Below are 17,275 nucleotides of genomic sequence, written 5' to 3' on the forward strand. Positions count from 1 at the left end.
TTTTTTTACATGGATGAATTGTATAGTGGTGAAGTCAGGGCTTTTAGCGTACCTGTCACCCAAATAGTGTACCTGTCACCCAAATAGTGTACATTGTATCCAATAGGTAATTTTTGAAGTATTTCTATTTTTAAGCACTGTATTTGTTAGTCTGGCATTCCAAAAGTAGCACTTATTTCAAAGGGACCACTTTGCTCATATAGTGAATGAGAATACATACATTACAGTACTGAGATGCCAAGCTCTAAGACACTTGAGAAACTTACTAAACCAAAATTTTGTTTAGTAACTAAAAGAAATGGCATATTCAAAGTATGAGAAGTTAGTAGTTCATTCATAGCCATGTACAGATTTGACTGTGTGGACACAACACCATTGAAGAAGTTACTCAGTTGTAGGTGACAATTACCATTTCATAAAACCGAATTCTAGGAGTGATAAAAGTAATATAAAATTTGTGCTTTGATTCAGGTGTTTAATTCAAATTTACATTCTGCTTTATTTTGAATCTGGATTTACAGAATTATAAACCCTTGAATTAGTCCCTTTGAAGTTTTTATTCTATTAAATAGTGTTGTTTGAGTGTATGCCATACATTAGCAATGGCAAACTTTAAACTTCTTTATTTTGATTATATTTAGATCATCTGTTTTTTAAAAAGAGCTTTTCTGGGAATTAAAATTATAACACTTATGAATTGTTCACTTTTTATCTTTTTTTCTTTAGAAGCAGCGTTAAGAGGTCTTCTGGGAGCTTTGACAAGTACCCCGTTTTCTCCTACCCAGCATCTAGAGCGAGAGCAGGCTCTTGCTAAACAGTTTGCAGAAATTCTTCATTTCACACTCCGGTTTGATGAACTCAAGGTAGAATTTGCTGCTGGCCCTGATTGTTATGAAAATCATGAGTCTTTCAATAAGTACTAGGAGGAAGAGCCTGGAAACCTTGATAAAGTGTATTTAAATGATGTGCACTGGACCTTGATAAAAGAAGAAAACTCGATTTAAAAATTATGGCAGGTCTTTTTATGTATTATATAGCAAATAGTAAATCACCCAATATTCAGTCTTCTTTTAACTTTGTTTTATAAAATCATCTCTGAAAACAATTTTTAGTTTCTTTTCTAATATTTTTTTCTTTTCTGCTCATGCTCATTTTTCAACATTCTTTTATATTAAAATGTTAAAATTGTTTTCTTTTTCCCCCCTCCCTCCCTCTTCCTTTCTCCTTCCTTCCTTTCTTCTTTCTCCTTTTCTCTCTTTCTTCCTCTCTCACTCTTAGTAGTCTTTATAACTATGAATATCCTGTTAAAAGAAGTGAGTGTAAAGGAATAAACACTAGATGTCTTATGAGGAGACCTGAGTTCCAGTTTAGGTTCTGCCACAGGAGGCAATTAATGAAACCTTGGGCAGGTCTTATGACTTTTCAGGGCCTCAGATGAAAGAGGGGGATTCCTAACGTTAACATTTTATGATTGTGTCATAGACAACTATTCATTCTCTTGTTAATACTTTGAGCACAAATGATTTGTATGTAAAATTTTAGTCTGTGTGAGGATTGCTCTATTGACCATATGCACATACTTTTATTATAATAATTCAAAACAAATGCTTGTACATTCTTTTTAATTTATATTTATTTAGTAATATCATTTTTTGATAAACAAGCTTTTAGTATATTATCTTGAAATTATTGAAAAAAAGAAGAAAAGTATACTCTAAAAGAATCTGTGTAGTTTTATATGTTTAGTAAGGAATACGTGTTTGTTATAAGCCATCTTGAATGACCCTAGTTTTAGTTCTTAAAATGATGCTACAAATTAGGGAAAGTTTCATACTAGTTAAAACTGTATTTGGTAGATTTTTCACTTAATTTTTACATTAGCATTTAGTACGTAACACGTTTTTCTTTCATAAATGTCTTTTTTAGATGACAAATCCTGCCATACAGAATGATTTCAGCTATTATAGAAGAACATTGAGTCGTATGAGGATTAATAATGTACCAGTAAGTTAATGCTTTGAGTTAGGGGGGTGGTAAGAAGAATAACTTCAGCTCTCAATCTATTGATTTTATTCTTTAATTTGTTCATTAAGATAATGCTAAAGCTAGTAATAAAGTTAGGAATTATGAGCAGCCACAGCTGTGGGAGGAAAGAGCAAACTGTAGCAAATCATATGGTGGTTTACCTGTTGTTCCTCTCCATCTCTAAATTCCCATGACTACTTCAGTAAAATTGCTTTTCTATATTATATAACATTGATGCTTATAAAATTTCTCTATGTATTCTCATTCTTAACTGTACAAAAATTTTGTGAATTAATGGTTATGAGTTTTTTGTCCCCATATTCTTAGAATGAAAGAATCTTGGAGAGCAGTTGACCTGGGTTAAGAGAAATACCTAGTGCTGGCAGGAGGGGAGAGTGAGGTCATGGACCATTGGCACATGTGTGCCTGGGAGAGCTGTTAGAGAAAATGGCTTCTGTGCCTGTTCTTGGCTAAGATAGCACCTCTTATGGTTTCTTTAGTCCTGTTAACCTCTTGCCATCCTCCAATTAAGCGGTTTATTACACTTTTCTACCTCTAAGGGGTTAAATACCGTAAGTAAAACCTTAGATAGAAAGAAAATATTATCTTGTTCTCTGTGTATTTTGAGGACCTACATTATGCTAATTGGTGTGAAAAAGAGAGAAATTTCAAAATCAGCCCCAGCCTCTTGCAGATAGTTGATTAGAGAAATACTGTAACAGCATAAGAAGTGGTAAGTGGCATAAGAGATTTAAAATAGAAATACCAGAGGAGACCATTCACTGTTTTTTATCATTAAATAAATATTTTATGAAGTGGTTGCTCTAAGACAGGCACTGGGTCAGAGGAAGAGATTTCTTTTCATGAAACATCTGTTATTTGTATCACTTTGGCTGTGCATAGATCAATTCCTGTTGTGAAATTGACCTTAACATCTGTCTTTTTCATACCCACCATATAAAATAAAATAAAAGCAAAACAGTCAGTCCTCTACTATAGCAATCCCTGTCATCACTCAAGGCCAAAGACATTAATGTCATCTTTGTGCTATCTTTCACCCTCAGTAATTATAGGTAAAGCCAATTGTTTTCAAGTGAAATATTTCTAGAATCCCTTCTCCACCCACTTTTATCTCTTATTACTTCTGTCCCAACTGAGAACTTACTTCCTACTCTCTTTTTGGCAGTTATTCTATAGCAGCATAACTCATTTCCTGACCTGTAGTCTTTTTCTTTTTTGGTACAGTCTGCGCACTATCATCAGTTAGTTTTCTTTAAAAAATTGACTCTATTGATTTTTTTTTTTTTTTTTTGTTGAGACAGAGTCTCACTTTGTTGCCCAGGCTAGAGTGAGTGCCGTGGCGTCAGCTTAGCTCACAGCAACCTCATACTCCTCGGCTTAAGCGATCCTACTGCCTCAGCCTCCCGAGTAGCTGGGACTACAGGCATGCGCCACTATGCCCGGCTAATTTTTTCTATATAGATTTTTAGTTGTCCATATAATGTCTTTCTATTTTTAGTAGAGACGGGGGTCTCGCTCTTGCTCAGGCTGGTCTCGAACTCCTGACCTCGAGCAATCCACCCGCCTCGGCCTCCTAGAGTGCTAGGATTACAGGCGTGAGCCACTGCGCCCGGCGACTCTATTGATTGTCATTCATTTCTTCTAGCACTCTAGTGACTTCCCGTTCCCTATGGAGGAAAAAAAATGAACTTATGCTAGTATTTCAGGCAATCTATAATCTGACCCCAACCATACCTTTCACTACTTGCTGCCCGTTTTTACACCAAATATGCTGAATTACACTCTACTGAGTCACATGAAAACATGCTCTTTCCCCCTGCCAGATTGGAATGCCTTGTTTATGTGCCCAACGTTACCTGCAAAAGCCTAACTCTTCTATGAGTCCTTCTTAGTTTCTTCTAGTCTAACTTAATCTTTTTTTCATGCCATTTTTCTGTCATCATCTGTTAGCATTTTATTGTGAATGTTGTATGGATACTTGTGTGTTCCTAAGGACAGGATGCAATTTGATAATCATCTTTCTGGCCTCCATAGCATTTATAATTATCTCTTGTATATAGTAGGCAATCCACCACGGTTTTACTTAAATTCCTTAATATCATTTAAAATATTTTTAAAGAGGTTAATCTTTTTAAAAATTACTTAATAGCATTTGTAATTTTTTATCTTTAAAGGGTATTTAAGTACTATTTGCACACGAGGGTCTAAAATGTAATTTGTTAAGGGTATGTATTAGATTAATTTAATAAGTATTAATGAAGTAGGCACCCTGCCTTGGTCCTTTTATAAATGTTATCATATTTAATAATTTATGAACTAACAGGAAATGCTCTTACTTTCCAACACAGGCAGAAGGAGAAAATGAAGTAAATAATGAATTGGCAAATCGAATGTCTTTGTTTTATGCTGAGGCAACTCCAATGCTAAAAACCTTGAGTGATGCTACCACAAAATTTGTATCAGAGGTAAGCATTGTCTAGGAAGTTATTCTTTGCATTGTTGTTCTCTTCCGTCTGTTGCAGACATGATGATTTTTAGCAAGTCCTATGGCTTTAAATACCATCTGGAATCTGACAGACTCCCAGATGTACACATCAGTGATGGCATGGCCAAACTAAACCCTTGGTTAGCTTTTCTAACCCTGACTTTTCTTTAGTCTTTCTTTTCTCAATTAGTAGTACCACTGTGCAAGCAGAAAACTAGGGGCTGCTGTTCTAAATTCCATTCTTTTTCTCACTCCTTACGTTTACTCCATCAAACAGTCTTATTGGCTCTCCCTCCAAAATACTATATATCATGAATCTGAAAACTTTAACCCCTTCTCTCACGACCTATCCAGATCAGACCCTCATATCTGGTTTACTGAATTCATGTTCCAACCATTCTTACTTCCTTCACTCTTGCCCCACTATTGTCCTTTCTCCATAGAGCAGCCAAGTAATCTTCTTAAAATATAAACATTCTCTCCCTCCTCTGCTTAAAATGTTCCCAGTGACTTCCTAGTCCAAATACCTCATTCCCTACAAGGCTCTACACCTCTGACCCCTGTCTGTATGGTCCAGTTGTTCTCACCCAGCTAGAATATAAGTGCCTCTTGGAAGGGCAAGGAAACAGTGCTTAAAATCTAGTGAATTATTTAGAAAATTAGGAGTAGGATCCAGATTTTAAAATTGCTAATTTGTCATGTTATGCTAAATTTTAAATTATATTTAAGTAGTAACTTTGTCACTGACTTTTTTTGTTCTCTATCCACTTTTACAGAATAAAAATTTACCAATAGAAAATACTACAGATTGTTTAAGCACCATGGCTAGTGTATGCAGAGTTATGCTCGAAACACCGTGAGTATGAGCTGATCCTTTTCACTTTTAACAGTACTGTTGAGATTGGTATTTCAAAACATGTCCAAATATGAACATGTCTTATTTGGAAGGTGGAAATTAAGTATACCCCAAGTGTTAATTATTTTTATATGAACAAAATTAAAATAATTTGGCAACTTAACGTAACTTCTGGTTAAATATAAAGGAGAGTTGGTCTTCACACCAGTCTGACTAACATATACTCTTCAGAACATAAATGTTGTGATATTTGGGGGAGGGGAGGCAGGGATGGGGAAGAGCTTTGAAGCTCCTCAGTTATGCTTCTCATAAAGATTCTTTGTCCGTTTTTATTGAAGAATCTTGCCTTTTTGCCACAGGGCTAGAGTTATGCTTCCATGTATCCAATTTTTTTAATATCTCAATATAGTTCTCAGTCTTTATTTTTTTCAACACAAACCTGAATTCCCTTCTGAGTTTTTCTTCTCTCTAAAGCATTTATGATATGTAACACAATGTGTTCTGGATGAATTTTCCTATCAGCAGGCAGAAAGAATCCCTCCTGGATTCTTGAATAATATAATCATGTGCCACATAATGATATACATTTAGGTCAACCATGGAGCACATATAGGATGGTGGTCCCGTAAGATTATAATGGAACTGAAAAATTCTTATCTCCTAGTGGTGTTGTAGCCGTCATTAGGTTGTAGCACAAGCCAAATATGTCAAATTATGAAAGAGGCAAAAATTTTAGAAATTCAAAAGTTTATAAAGTAAAAAAGTTACAATAAGCTAAGGTAAATTTGTTATTGAAAAAAATTTTTTTGTCAGTTTAGTTTAGCCTAAGTGTATAGTGTTTACAAAGTCTGTAGTAGTGTACAATTAATGTTCTAGGCCTTCACATTCACTCACCACTCACTCACCCAGAGCAACTTCCGCTCCCGCAAGCTCCATTCATGTTAAGTGCCCTATGCAGGTGTACCGTTTTAAATCTTTTCTATTATATTTTTACGGTATCTTTTCTATGTTTAGATACACAGATACTTAGCATTGTATTACAATTGCTTACAGGATTCAGATAGTAACATGTTGTTCAGGTTTGTTGCCTAGGAGCAATAGGCTATATATCCCCTATAGCCTACGTGTGTGGTAGGTTATACCTTCTAGGCTTGTGTAAGTACACTCTGTGATGTTCACACACTGATGAAATCGCCTAGGGACACGTTTTTCAGAACTGTCCCTGTCATTAAGTGAAGCCTGACTATGGTTTTTGCTACATAACTTTTGTTTTCCTAGCACTTTTTATTTTCCAACTCACTATTATATACATCCTCTTACTGGAAAACCTTATAAAACAGGAGGGCAACTGTCATCATAATCCTCCTCCTCACTTAAGGAAGTGAGGTCTTGGGAAATGAAGGGACTTATGCACAGTGGCTGGCCCCACCCATGTGCCCAGATGTCTCTATCCTGGTTCTGTACTTGCTCTGCTGTGCCACACTTCCTTGTATGTACATAAAAGTTCTGTTTTCTTTTTCCCAAATGAGAGAAGAATATGATTGAATTTTAATAAGACTCAAATCCAGTAATGCAATAATGTGTTTAGATCAAGTTAGCCCCTGAATAGCAAACCTATGTGCTCTATTAAGCTTATGACTTTTTTCCTCATATTGATGGTATCAGCCTTTACATAGCACCTGTCCCCAGACTTTTACTTAGCTACTACTTGTGATTCTGTAAAACTGTTGCTGTCTGTCAAACTGAAGGGGTAATATACTAAGGTGGGTACAGATAGAGATCAGAATATGTGGGTGATGACTGCTCCACTCACCACCTTCTTATCTCTCTGGGGATCTCATTGTGGAGAAGAGGGTGTAAGGTTAGCATCCCTTTTAGAGAGCAAAGGGGTAAGTTGGCATCTAGTGAAAGTTGAATCAACTCAATAAAGCGTTTTGTTATCTTTTCTACACTCCAGGGAATACAGAAGCAGATTTACAAATGAAGAGACAGTGTCATTCTGCTTGAGGGTAATGGTGGGCGTCATAATACTCTATGACCACGTACATCCAGTGGGAGCATTTGCCAAAACTTCCAAAATTGATGTAAGTTATATATTGTTTTATGTATTTTCAAGCAATTTCTTTACATGGAAACCATAAGCTTTTATTTTATTTAAATAGCCAGTAGGCTGGACTCTCGCAGAACTCAGATTTATAGTTTGTGTGATAATGGTGGGTTTTCATCTCCTCTGTTCTCTTGCTGTATTTCTTGTGGCCTGTATACAGAGGGAATGATTGATGGGTGACTGTATTGTTTTTAGAATATCCCCTTGTAAGATCCTTGCACACATTTGGCAATATAAATAGATAATTAGATATAAGAAATTTTATAATCACGTCCTTTAATTCCTTTGGCTAAAGGCCATTTCAAACAAAAGGTTCGTTTCAAAATGCATATAAAAGGTCAGTAGTGGTGCTCCAATAAAAAAAGTCAAAGGCTTCACTTATTTTCCCTCCCTACCCAATCATAATAATTTGTGACTATAGAGAAGTTTCTGCTTTCCTTGTCTCTGTAACAGTTTGTATTAGAAATTAAGTATTTGTCTGATTTCTCTATTTTGTAGTTTCTCTGCTCACCTTCTCACATCTAGTTCATCAGTGTTTGGTGAGAATTGTCTTCCAGTCTCCCTTTCATAGCTGGTTCAAGCTCTTAGCATTTAAGATCTCGATTACTGATTGCTGGCCAATCTTCCCTTCACGCATATCTATCATGTGTAAAAAGAAATGAGTGAACATATATTGCATGATTACTATGTCCCAGGAATTTTATATTTGTTCTCCCTTGTGATTCTGAAAATACTCCTAGGATGTAGGTGTTCTATCTTTTACTGACAGAGCGACTATAGTTTAGGAATCACTAGTGAATAGTCAAGTGGGGGGCTGAACCCACATCTCTCTGGCTCCCACAGGCTGTGTTCTTTCTGCTATGTTATGCTTTTTAACAATAACCAGGCTAATATTCCTTAAATACCACCTTCATTGAGTCAAGTCCCCGCTGCCTGGCATATCAGTTCCAGCTGAGTCATCCTGGCCTTCAGGGCTCTCTCTAACTCTCATTTCAGCCCTGCAGAAATTTCTGTCTGTCTTCAGTATGTGACACTTCATTATTTTCACCATGAGGTTCTTTTACCTGGAAAGTTCCTCTTTTCCTTGCTAACATATCCATTCTGTCCTTTAAATTACTACTTAGCACCTTTTCCAGGAAGTTTTCTCCTTAGGAAGCCCTTTTCATTAGTGTGGGTGGTACTTAAGTTTGACTGACTTGGTTCTCAAAAAGTCTGTTTCACTGACAAACTGAAAATGCTAACACTTGGGTAGGTTTCTTTTTTCTGCTCTAAGAATAATTAATTTGACATAGCATGCAATCTCTTGAGTTCCGTAATTGTGATCCTGATTTATTTTAAGTTTATTTTACTATTTTGAAAATGAATGTTGTGTAAAAAAATGGACGTTTTACTTTTGCTGTTTTCTTTTTTCCTTAGATGAAAGGTTGTATCAAAGTTCTTAAGGACCAACCTCCTAATAGTGTAGAAGGTCTTCTAAATGCTCTCAGGTATGTATATGTGCATGTACATATATATAGAAAAACATGTAAAGAAAATAATTGATTTATGTGTATGTAAAGAAAATGCTTTTAAATGTGAGTAGCACAACACATATGAAAGTAAATATTCCATAAGGGTTAAACAAAACAAAATAAATGTTCAAACTGGAAATACAAAGATCTCATTTTGCTTACTTGTAATCTTGCTTCTAAATAGTGGTTACAGTATTTTATAATGAGAAATATATGTATAAATGAGAATAGCAGCTTCATTTCTTGGTTGACGATTTTAGCTTTTACTTTTTCCTCTTGACACAGGGACTGCTTATTGCTTGTTTTCTAATAAAAGTATAATACATGCTAATTATAAATAAAATTAAGATAACATAGGAAAATTTAAAGAAAAAGAAATCATGTAATCTCACCATCTTGTGACAAACCACTATTAACATTTTAGAATGTAGCCTTCCAGAGTTTTGTCTTTACATACGTAATCATTGCTCTATGTAATAGTTATCGTTATACAAAATAATTCTGTCAAAGTATCTTATAACTAGCTCTTTTCCCTTAATATAATGTAATACAGTGTAATTTGTTCACAAACACAGATCTGTATTATTTATGTATTTCTTATAATGAAAATAAAGCAGTCATTATTTGATGTCTTCTCAGCTTAGTTTTACTTGATTTAGTTACTGAAGTGCCTTAGAATGCTGAAATATGTTAAAATGAAAATCTCAGCATTTATAACTTCTTGACCATAGAGATTTAATTGGTAGTATAATTTCCCGGACATAAAAGATAATTTCCCATTACTTGATTATATTGAGTTTAAACACAAAAATTGCACGAACCCAGAAATATTTATATAGAGACATTTATATCATAAAGCAAAATATAGGCTGTGTCATTCAGCTGAGTGAACTATCAAATGATTTTATTAAGATTATAAAAAATAGGCTGGTCCAAGTGCAGTGGTGGTTTATAACTAATTGATCACAACCAATTAGTTATGATTGGATTCCTTTGTTCTTTCTCCAGTCTCACTGCTTCACTTGACTAGCCTTTTAAAAAAAATTAAAATTAAAAATAAAAGATTATGAAAAATGATTTTTAAAAGATTATGTAAAATGCTGTGTAAGTAGTGACTGTCTGGATAAAGGAGACCTATTACAAATGAATATCAGAAAGATTAAGTAAGGAACATCATTATAATGTCGATCATAAGCCTGGTTTCTAGAATTTTTTACTGTTGAAGTTTTTACATTGCATACTTCAGTGGTTTTACCAACGTTTATGTTATTGTGAGTCTTTCCTACTTGGTTCGTTTCTGAACACTCCCTGTGTCTCAGTCAGCCTGACTTTTCTCCCAGGCATGTTTCTTTCTGTTTGGTCAAACACTTTGAAGCCAGCAAGACTTCAGGAAGTCTTTTGTTAAAACTTAGAGGTAACTGAGGTCTAGGAGGTTTTAGTATTATTTCTTTACCTGGAAGGAAGTATTTAAAAGATTAATTTAAAAACTCAGGCCTGGCGCGGTGGCTCACGCCTGTAATCCTAACACACTGGGAGGCCGAGGTGGGCGGATTGTTTGAGCTCAGGAGTTCAAGACCAGCCTGAACAAGAGCGAGACCCCGCCCGTCTCTACTAAAAATAGAAAGAAATTATATGGACAGCTAAAAATATATACACAAAAAAAAATTAGCCGGGCATGGTGGTGCATGCCTGTAGTCCCAGCTACTCGGGAGGCTGAGGCAGAAGGATTGCTTGAGCCCAGGAGTTTGAGGTTGCTGTGAGCTAGGCTGATGCCACTGCACTCTAGCCTGGGCAACAGAGTGAGACTCTGTCTCAAAAAAAAAAAATAAATAAAAAATAAAAACTCAGAATTTACTATTGTTTTCTCAGAGCTTAAGGGTAGTTCAGTCTCTTTTTCTTTAAATTGGGGCAAAGGAGGGCAGTGGTAGTGAGAGGTGGAGTTGTAGTGTCCGCCACAGTGATCTGCGTGTGAGGGAGAGGGAAAGAAAGCACCATAGAGGCAAGAGCCACCCGTCAGTTTTGTTAAGTTTTCTCTCCAAATATATGGTGGAAAGTAGAAAATAAAATTTTGTTGTAGAGACAACTCTTGAACTGTTTTTATTTAGAGTGAGCATATTCTGTGTCTAGTTGTAATTTTTTCAACTGAAAAGTTTTGTAAGGTTAATCAGTATACTCGAATGCTATGTGTGGTTGTGGTTATAGTTTGTAACACTTTATATCACAAAAGTTACAATGCATTTTCCAGTATAAGACCTTATTTAATCTTCACCATGGCTCTGTGAGGCAGGTAGGTAGCTATGGGGTGTTCATATTGCCTCCATTGTAGAAGCTCAAGAGTTACCTTAAACTCTGAGAGACTAAAGATTATACAGCTAGTAAATGTTAGAATCTGTTTTCAAATTTAGAATTTCATTCTTGAAATCTCCTATGTGTTATACTTCTTTCTTAAGTCTTAGGTTTATTATGCGATTGAACTTTAGTATGCCTCAGAAGCCCCTGGTTATGAAAAATGCAGATTGCCAGGTCACCACCTCCAGAGAGTCTCTTTAACTAGGTCTGAGTTGGGACTGAGGCACATTCATTTTAAACAAACACCCATGCTAATGTAGATAATGCTCATTCTTTGAAAAACATTGCTTAAACTAAATCAACCTAGCGTTCAGTATGTTTCACTGAGAGCAAATCTTAAGAAAGCATTTGGTAACCCCCAAGGTACTATGCAAATGTTGTTCTTTACACCTCTACAAAATCGAACTTAACCATTGTGGAATTAATGACCAAAAGATTTTAAATGGGAATATAATTGCATGTATGTGTATATATGTATATATATATGTTTGTTTTGAATGCTTTTCTATAGCAATTGTTTATATGGTACCTTCAGCTTATGGTATGCTAATAAGAGAAAGCAACAAGTTGTGTCTGCATTTTGCAGGTGGAGAAATGGAACCAAATGTCCTTAATGAGTAAGAGGGAAAGATAAAAAGAGAGCTAGAGTTGGGAGTTCAGGTTCTGTGCTAGATAATTGTCTTTATTAAATTTAAGAACAAAGGTAAATATAATTGCTTTTCTTCAGTAGAAAAAAGTCGTATGTACTTGGAAAAGGACATTGTGAATAATACCATACATCGTCATACATTATTTTCACATACATTAGATGATATTGGCCTTTTCTTGATAAAAGAGTGTGCTGATGTAATATACTCTAGATTGGCTCTATTAAAGGAAGAATCTGAGAACTGCTGGAAGCTGCAATCACATCCCACAGAAGGAGAGAGAACTTAGGTCATGGGTAGAGAGAACTCTCACAGCTCTTTGAATATCACAGTACATTGTTGAACAGTAATACTTTTAACTGCAATAGAAATTTTACTGTGCACATTATTTGGCTCTTTCTACTGTCCAGTAGTGTAAAGGAGAGGGGGAGAAAAACAGAAATGAAGGGATGGATATTGAGAACTGTTACTTCCTGACATCAGTAAGATTATATGTAGTTAAACATACACTTTATCTACATAAATAAAACAGGTTAAGTCTTTGCCACATGACTTACCATTTCATGTAAATATTCCTTTATGGGTTTTTTCTTTCCAGCCTGGCAGCCTACCATGTCTTTTTTCACAAATATTTATTAAGCACCTATAATGTGCCAGGCACTCTGGTCTATTCAATAATATGAGAACAGTTTGGAGGTAACTTCTGAGTAACATAGAGAGTATATCAGGTACTTAATAAACATGTTTGTCTCTTTACTCTCTAGAGATTTACTTGAGTATAGATATTTTCTTTAGTTTTTAAATTGATTTGAAATGAAACTAATAGGAACTGAGTTTAAATTTCTTTAACACAGAAAGATTGTATGCAGCTGCTCAAAATGATCTAGTCCTTAAAGATTATATGTGGAATTCTTCTAAACCAAATGAATCAATCTGTCTGGATTATCTCCAGAATATATTCCACATTCAAGCATTGCACACCTGTCTCCATTGCTACTAATTTGGTCCAAGCCTTGAGCGTCTCTCACCTGGTCCTAAGTAACAGCCTTGGATGTGTCCCCCTGCTGCTGCTGCTTCTGCTCCTTTAGTTTCCCCCAATAGCCAGAGGGATCCTCCCCAAACAAGTGGAATCACATCACTCCCTTGTTTAATATCCTCTGTTGACTTTCATTGCACTTAAAATATTCTCCAAACTCCTTACTATATGTGGCCTCCAGGCTTGCACTTGAGCTGGTCTTTCCCTGTCTCTGTAGCCTCTTGTACTTTCTCCCTTTGCTGAGAGGCTGTACCCCTTCTGTGATGTTAGTGTATCCTCCTTTCTCCCTCTGCTGGGTTGTAAGCTCCTAGAACAGTGCCTGACACATAGTAGGCTTGCTTATTGGATTTCTGCTATTTAAGGGAATCATATGATGAATCCTCTCATAATAATTATTCTAAGTGAAGTGATTCTTTTGGATCCTTAAATTGGATTTGCATGCTTGTAGCAGAACACACTTGCCTGGAAATATGGCATGTAGAGAATGGAGACATTTTAGGGATGTGACAGCTGTAGGAGTTGAGGTAAAATACAGAGTAGGATAGGGGTTTGCAGACTTTTCTATAAAGGGCCAGAGTAGAATAGGGGTTTGCAGACTTTTCTATGAAGGGCCAGAGAGGAAGTAGGTATTTTAGGCCTTGTGGGCCGCATGGTTTCTGTCACAGCTACTCAACTCTGCCATTGTAGCAAGAAGGTAACCATAGAATGAATCAACATGGTGTGTTCCAATAAAACTTTTATATGTAAGCACTGAAGTTTGAATTTCTTATAATTTCCACATTAACACAAATATTGCTATTCTTTTTATTTGCTTTCCGCCCAGCCACTCAAAAAGTTAAAAATATATATATGCTTAGCTCACAGTCCATGGAAAAATAGGTGGTGGGTTGGATTTGGCCCATGGGCCATAATTTGCCAATCTCTGGGATAAAGCAGTTATTTCCCTCTGAGTGAGAAGTTACAGCTAATTGTTTACTCGAGAGTTTAACCAATCATTTCAACAAGGGTAGTCATAACTAAGTTAAACAGGTATTGGCTATTCTGTTGGAAAAGTAGTGAGGAGGACAAGCTATGCAGAACCTGAACAGGGTTAAAGCTGCAATGAAAAGGCATGATTTTTTGAGAGAAGATCTACCTGACCAATTGCTCATTTTGTTATAATTAAAGAACTCGATGCAGACTTTTAAAAAATTCCCTAAAATTAATCTTTTTTTTTTTTCCCCAAGGTACACAACAAAACATTTGAATGATGAGACTACCTCCAAGCAAATTAAATCCATGCTGCAATAACAGTTCTGGAATAAGCACCTGCTATAGACAGAAGACAGTATTCTGCAATGACTGAGAATGCACAGTTTTTTAGTGATTGCAATTACTATCTCATTTATTCTTGCTTTTATTTCTTTCCTCTGTTCCTCTTCCCTCTTTTTTAATCATGTTCTTGTTCTTAAGAATTCTTTTCTGTGCCAAAATCAGTAAAGTTACATTCTGAGAGGATATTGTCCTTTCAAACAGGCCATCTAAGGCAGCTAATTATGCATTGCATTGGGGTCTCTACTGAGAAAAATTCTGTGACTTGAACTAAATATTTTTAAATGTGGATTTTTTTTGAAACTAATATTTAATATTGCTTCTCCTGCATGGCAAAACTGCCTATTCTGCTATTTAAAAACCCTCAATGACTTTATTTTCTACTGCCGCTTTTTTCATGTGCAGCCAAATTGAAAATGTTTAAATTAACTGTGTTGTACAAATGGTACCCAACACAGACTTTTTTTAAATTAGTAAGAGTTTTGTTTAAAGTTTTGAGTTTGCATTTTGACTTTTTTTGTAAGGATGTATGTTGTGTGTTTAACCTTTATTAACTAACGTTAAAAACTGTGATGTGTGCGTAGAATATTACGTATGCATGTTCATGTTTAAAGAATGGCTGTTGATAAAATAAAAATCAGCTTTCATTTTTCTAAGCGTGGCTTGGTTTACTGATGTTTTGTTTTCAGGCTTCAAAAGTTTTCCCCTTGTATGTTTTTATGGAATGCATATACACATTATGTAATTTTTCCTTCTTTTAGGGGACAGCTGGGTCTTTTCAATAGTATTTTTCTTCATCATTATGTACATAATTTTAATTGCTTTTAAAATTTTGCTAAGTATATTAAGAGCAGTGATCTTGTCATTAACTTGAATTTTATTCTTGATTTATACTTGTATGGATGTAGTAGTAGAAGGAAAAGCACTTCTTTATTCTGCTTGATTCTCAGTTCCCAGAGTGAAAGGGTAGCAACGCAAAGCAGAGCAGCCCTTTCATACTGGGAGGAGAGGGAGTATAAGAGGGACTTTGCCAGGAGAAAACTGGAGGCTGTGATCTCGTTAGTGGTAGAAAACGAACATGTTTTTTATTTTAAGAGCATAAAACCTAATTCATATAACCTAAATCTCGTGTTTGGGAGAAGCTGCTTAAATGTTGTCTAGTGCAGCCATGCCAGTGGTTTAGTGAGAAGATTATCTGAGGTATTATACAATTAAAATGGTTAACCAGGGAAGAGAGTCACAGAGGCTTCCATCACAACCTTCTGGCTTGATAACAGCTGGATCAGGGCACACGCAGCCCTTCTTAACTGAATCCCTGCTGACCCCTCTGGCCTCCTGCTTGCTACTTTCCCACTTCATGCCCTGTTCTTCAGCCAGACCTCAACTGCTTGCCGTTCACAGATTATTCCACCTCCATAACTCTGGTCTGGCTGGTCCCTGAACCTGACATTGCCTTCCTCCTTCATGACCATGTGATGAACACCAGCTCTCATCTTTCAGGGATCAGCTTGTGTTACTTCCTTCATGGCGCCTTCTGGATGACAATGGGCCATGTCCTTCCAGGCATCTTCTAAGAATATTGTCATGGGTTGAATATGTACCCCCCTCCAAAAAAAAAAAAAAATATGTTCACCTGGAACCTATAAATGTCACCTTAACTGGAAAAAGGTTATTTGCCATTGAAATTAAGGATCTGGAGATGAGATCATTGTGGATTAGGGGGGGCCCTAAATCCACTGACAAGTGCTGGTAAGAGAAAAGAAAGGGAAATAGACGGAGCGGACGGCCACGTGAAGGTGGAGGCAGAGATGGGAGCAATGCGTCTACCTGCTAAGGAACGCTAAGAATTGCTGGCAGCCACCGGAAACTAGGAGTGAGGCATGGAACGCATTCTCCCTCAGTATCTCCAGAAGGAACCAGCCCTGCTAACATCTTGATTTCAGACTTCAGGCCTCCAGGATTGTGAGAGAAAAAATTGCTGTTGTTTCAAGCCACCCAGTTTGTGGTAATTTGTTACGGCGGCCCTGAGAATCTAATACAAGTTTCTCACAAAACACCTGTGATATTTAACTGCACTTTTGGATGTCTTTTCTGATTCTGTAAGAGGTGTAGTGTCTGGATACTGAAGAGATAGTATGAGAACTTGAGAGAAGGGACGTGTCTGATTTTCCTTCAGTGTCCCAAGGAAAGATCTGGAACAGTACCCAAATTTGGGTAGCTGCCGAATGAATGTTTGAGTGGTGTGAATGAGCATAAATAATAAACAATGATGCAGCTGGAATAGACACACTGCTGTGGCCTGTGCAGTTAACAGAGTTCATGCTCCGCATCTTGTGAATAAATGAAAAAATCTCTAGCTCGGGGGTTAGCAAACTGGTCTATGGCCCAGTCTGCCCACCGTCTGTTTTTGTACTGCCTGTGAGCTAAGAATGATTAAAGGATAATATTTTGTAGCATGAGAAAAATATATGAAATTCAAGTTCCAGTGTTAATAAAATTGTATTGGAACATAGCCTTACTCATTTGTGTACATATTATTTATTGCTACTTTTGCACCATAACAGCGGAATTGAATTGTGACAGAGACCGTATGACCCTCAGGGCCTAAAATATTTACTAACTGGCCCTTTGTAGAAAGAATTTGCCTATCCCTCCCCTAGTCAAAAGAGCAGGTTTATTTGAGAACCCACTGTGATAAAAGCACGGTGCTGCGGTGTGAAAGCATCTCTGCTGCCAGAAGATGGATTCAGGCATTCAATTGAGGTCTAATATTTGCCATTCGGACAGCCCAAATAGAGAGCAGGTAGACATCTTCTCTGCCAAGTCTGATCTCTACTTGTAATGTCTGTCCTTGGAGTGTGGGTAAATCCTTTGAACCCCTCTTATTTCCAAGACAGATCTGGTCGGTGTGTCCTTTCATCCTGTGC

The 17,275-nt window shown here is 36.4% G+C and overlaps 1 protein-coding gene across 22 annotated transcripts in view; it reads left to right on the forward strand.

Moving 5' to 3' along the window:
• The window catches only part of CYRIB (CYFIP related Rac1 interactor B), a 155,908-nt gene extending 139,048 nt beyond the window's left edge, over nt 1–16,860 (forward strand). For 20 of the 22 annotated variants that reach the window (XM_069465985.1, XM_069465984.1, XM_069465976.1 and 17 more), the window contains 7 exons: nt 727–863; nt 1,927–2,004; nt 4,395–4,511; nt 5,308–5,387; nt 7,345–7,471; nt 8,911–8,981; nt 14,264–16,860. In XM_069465985.1, coding sequence (XP_069322086.1) covers nt 727–863; nt 1,927–2,004; nt 4,395–4,511; nt 5,308–5,387; nt 7,345–7,471; nt 8,911–8,981; nt 14,264–14,327 — 674 coding nt within the window. In that variant the 3' untranslated portion in view covers nt 14,328–16,860. The remainder of the gene's footprint in view (nt 1–726; nt 864–1,926; nt 2,005–4,394; nt 4,512–5,307; nt 5,388–7,344; nt 7,472–8,910; nt 8,982–14,263) is intronic. The other 2 variants (XM_069465979.1, XM_069465998.1) reach the window with 1 other exon arrangement.
• The last annotated feature ends 415 nt before the right edge of the window (nt 16,861–17,275 follow it).

Source organism: Eulemur rufifrons, chromosome 3 (assembly GCF_041146395.1).
Source record: "Eulemur rufifrons isolate Redbay chromosome 3, OSU_ERuf_1, whole genome shotgun sequence".
NCBI classification, from domain to species: Eukaryota; Metazoa; Chordata; class Mammalia; order Primates; family Lemuridae; genus Eulemur; species Eulemur rufifrons.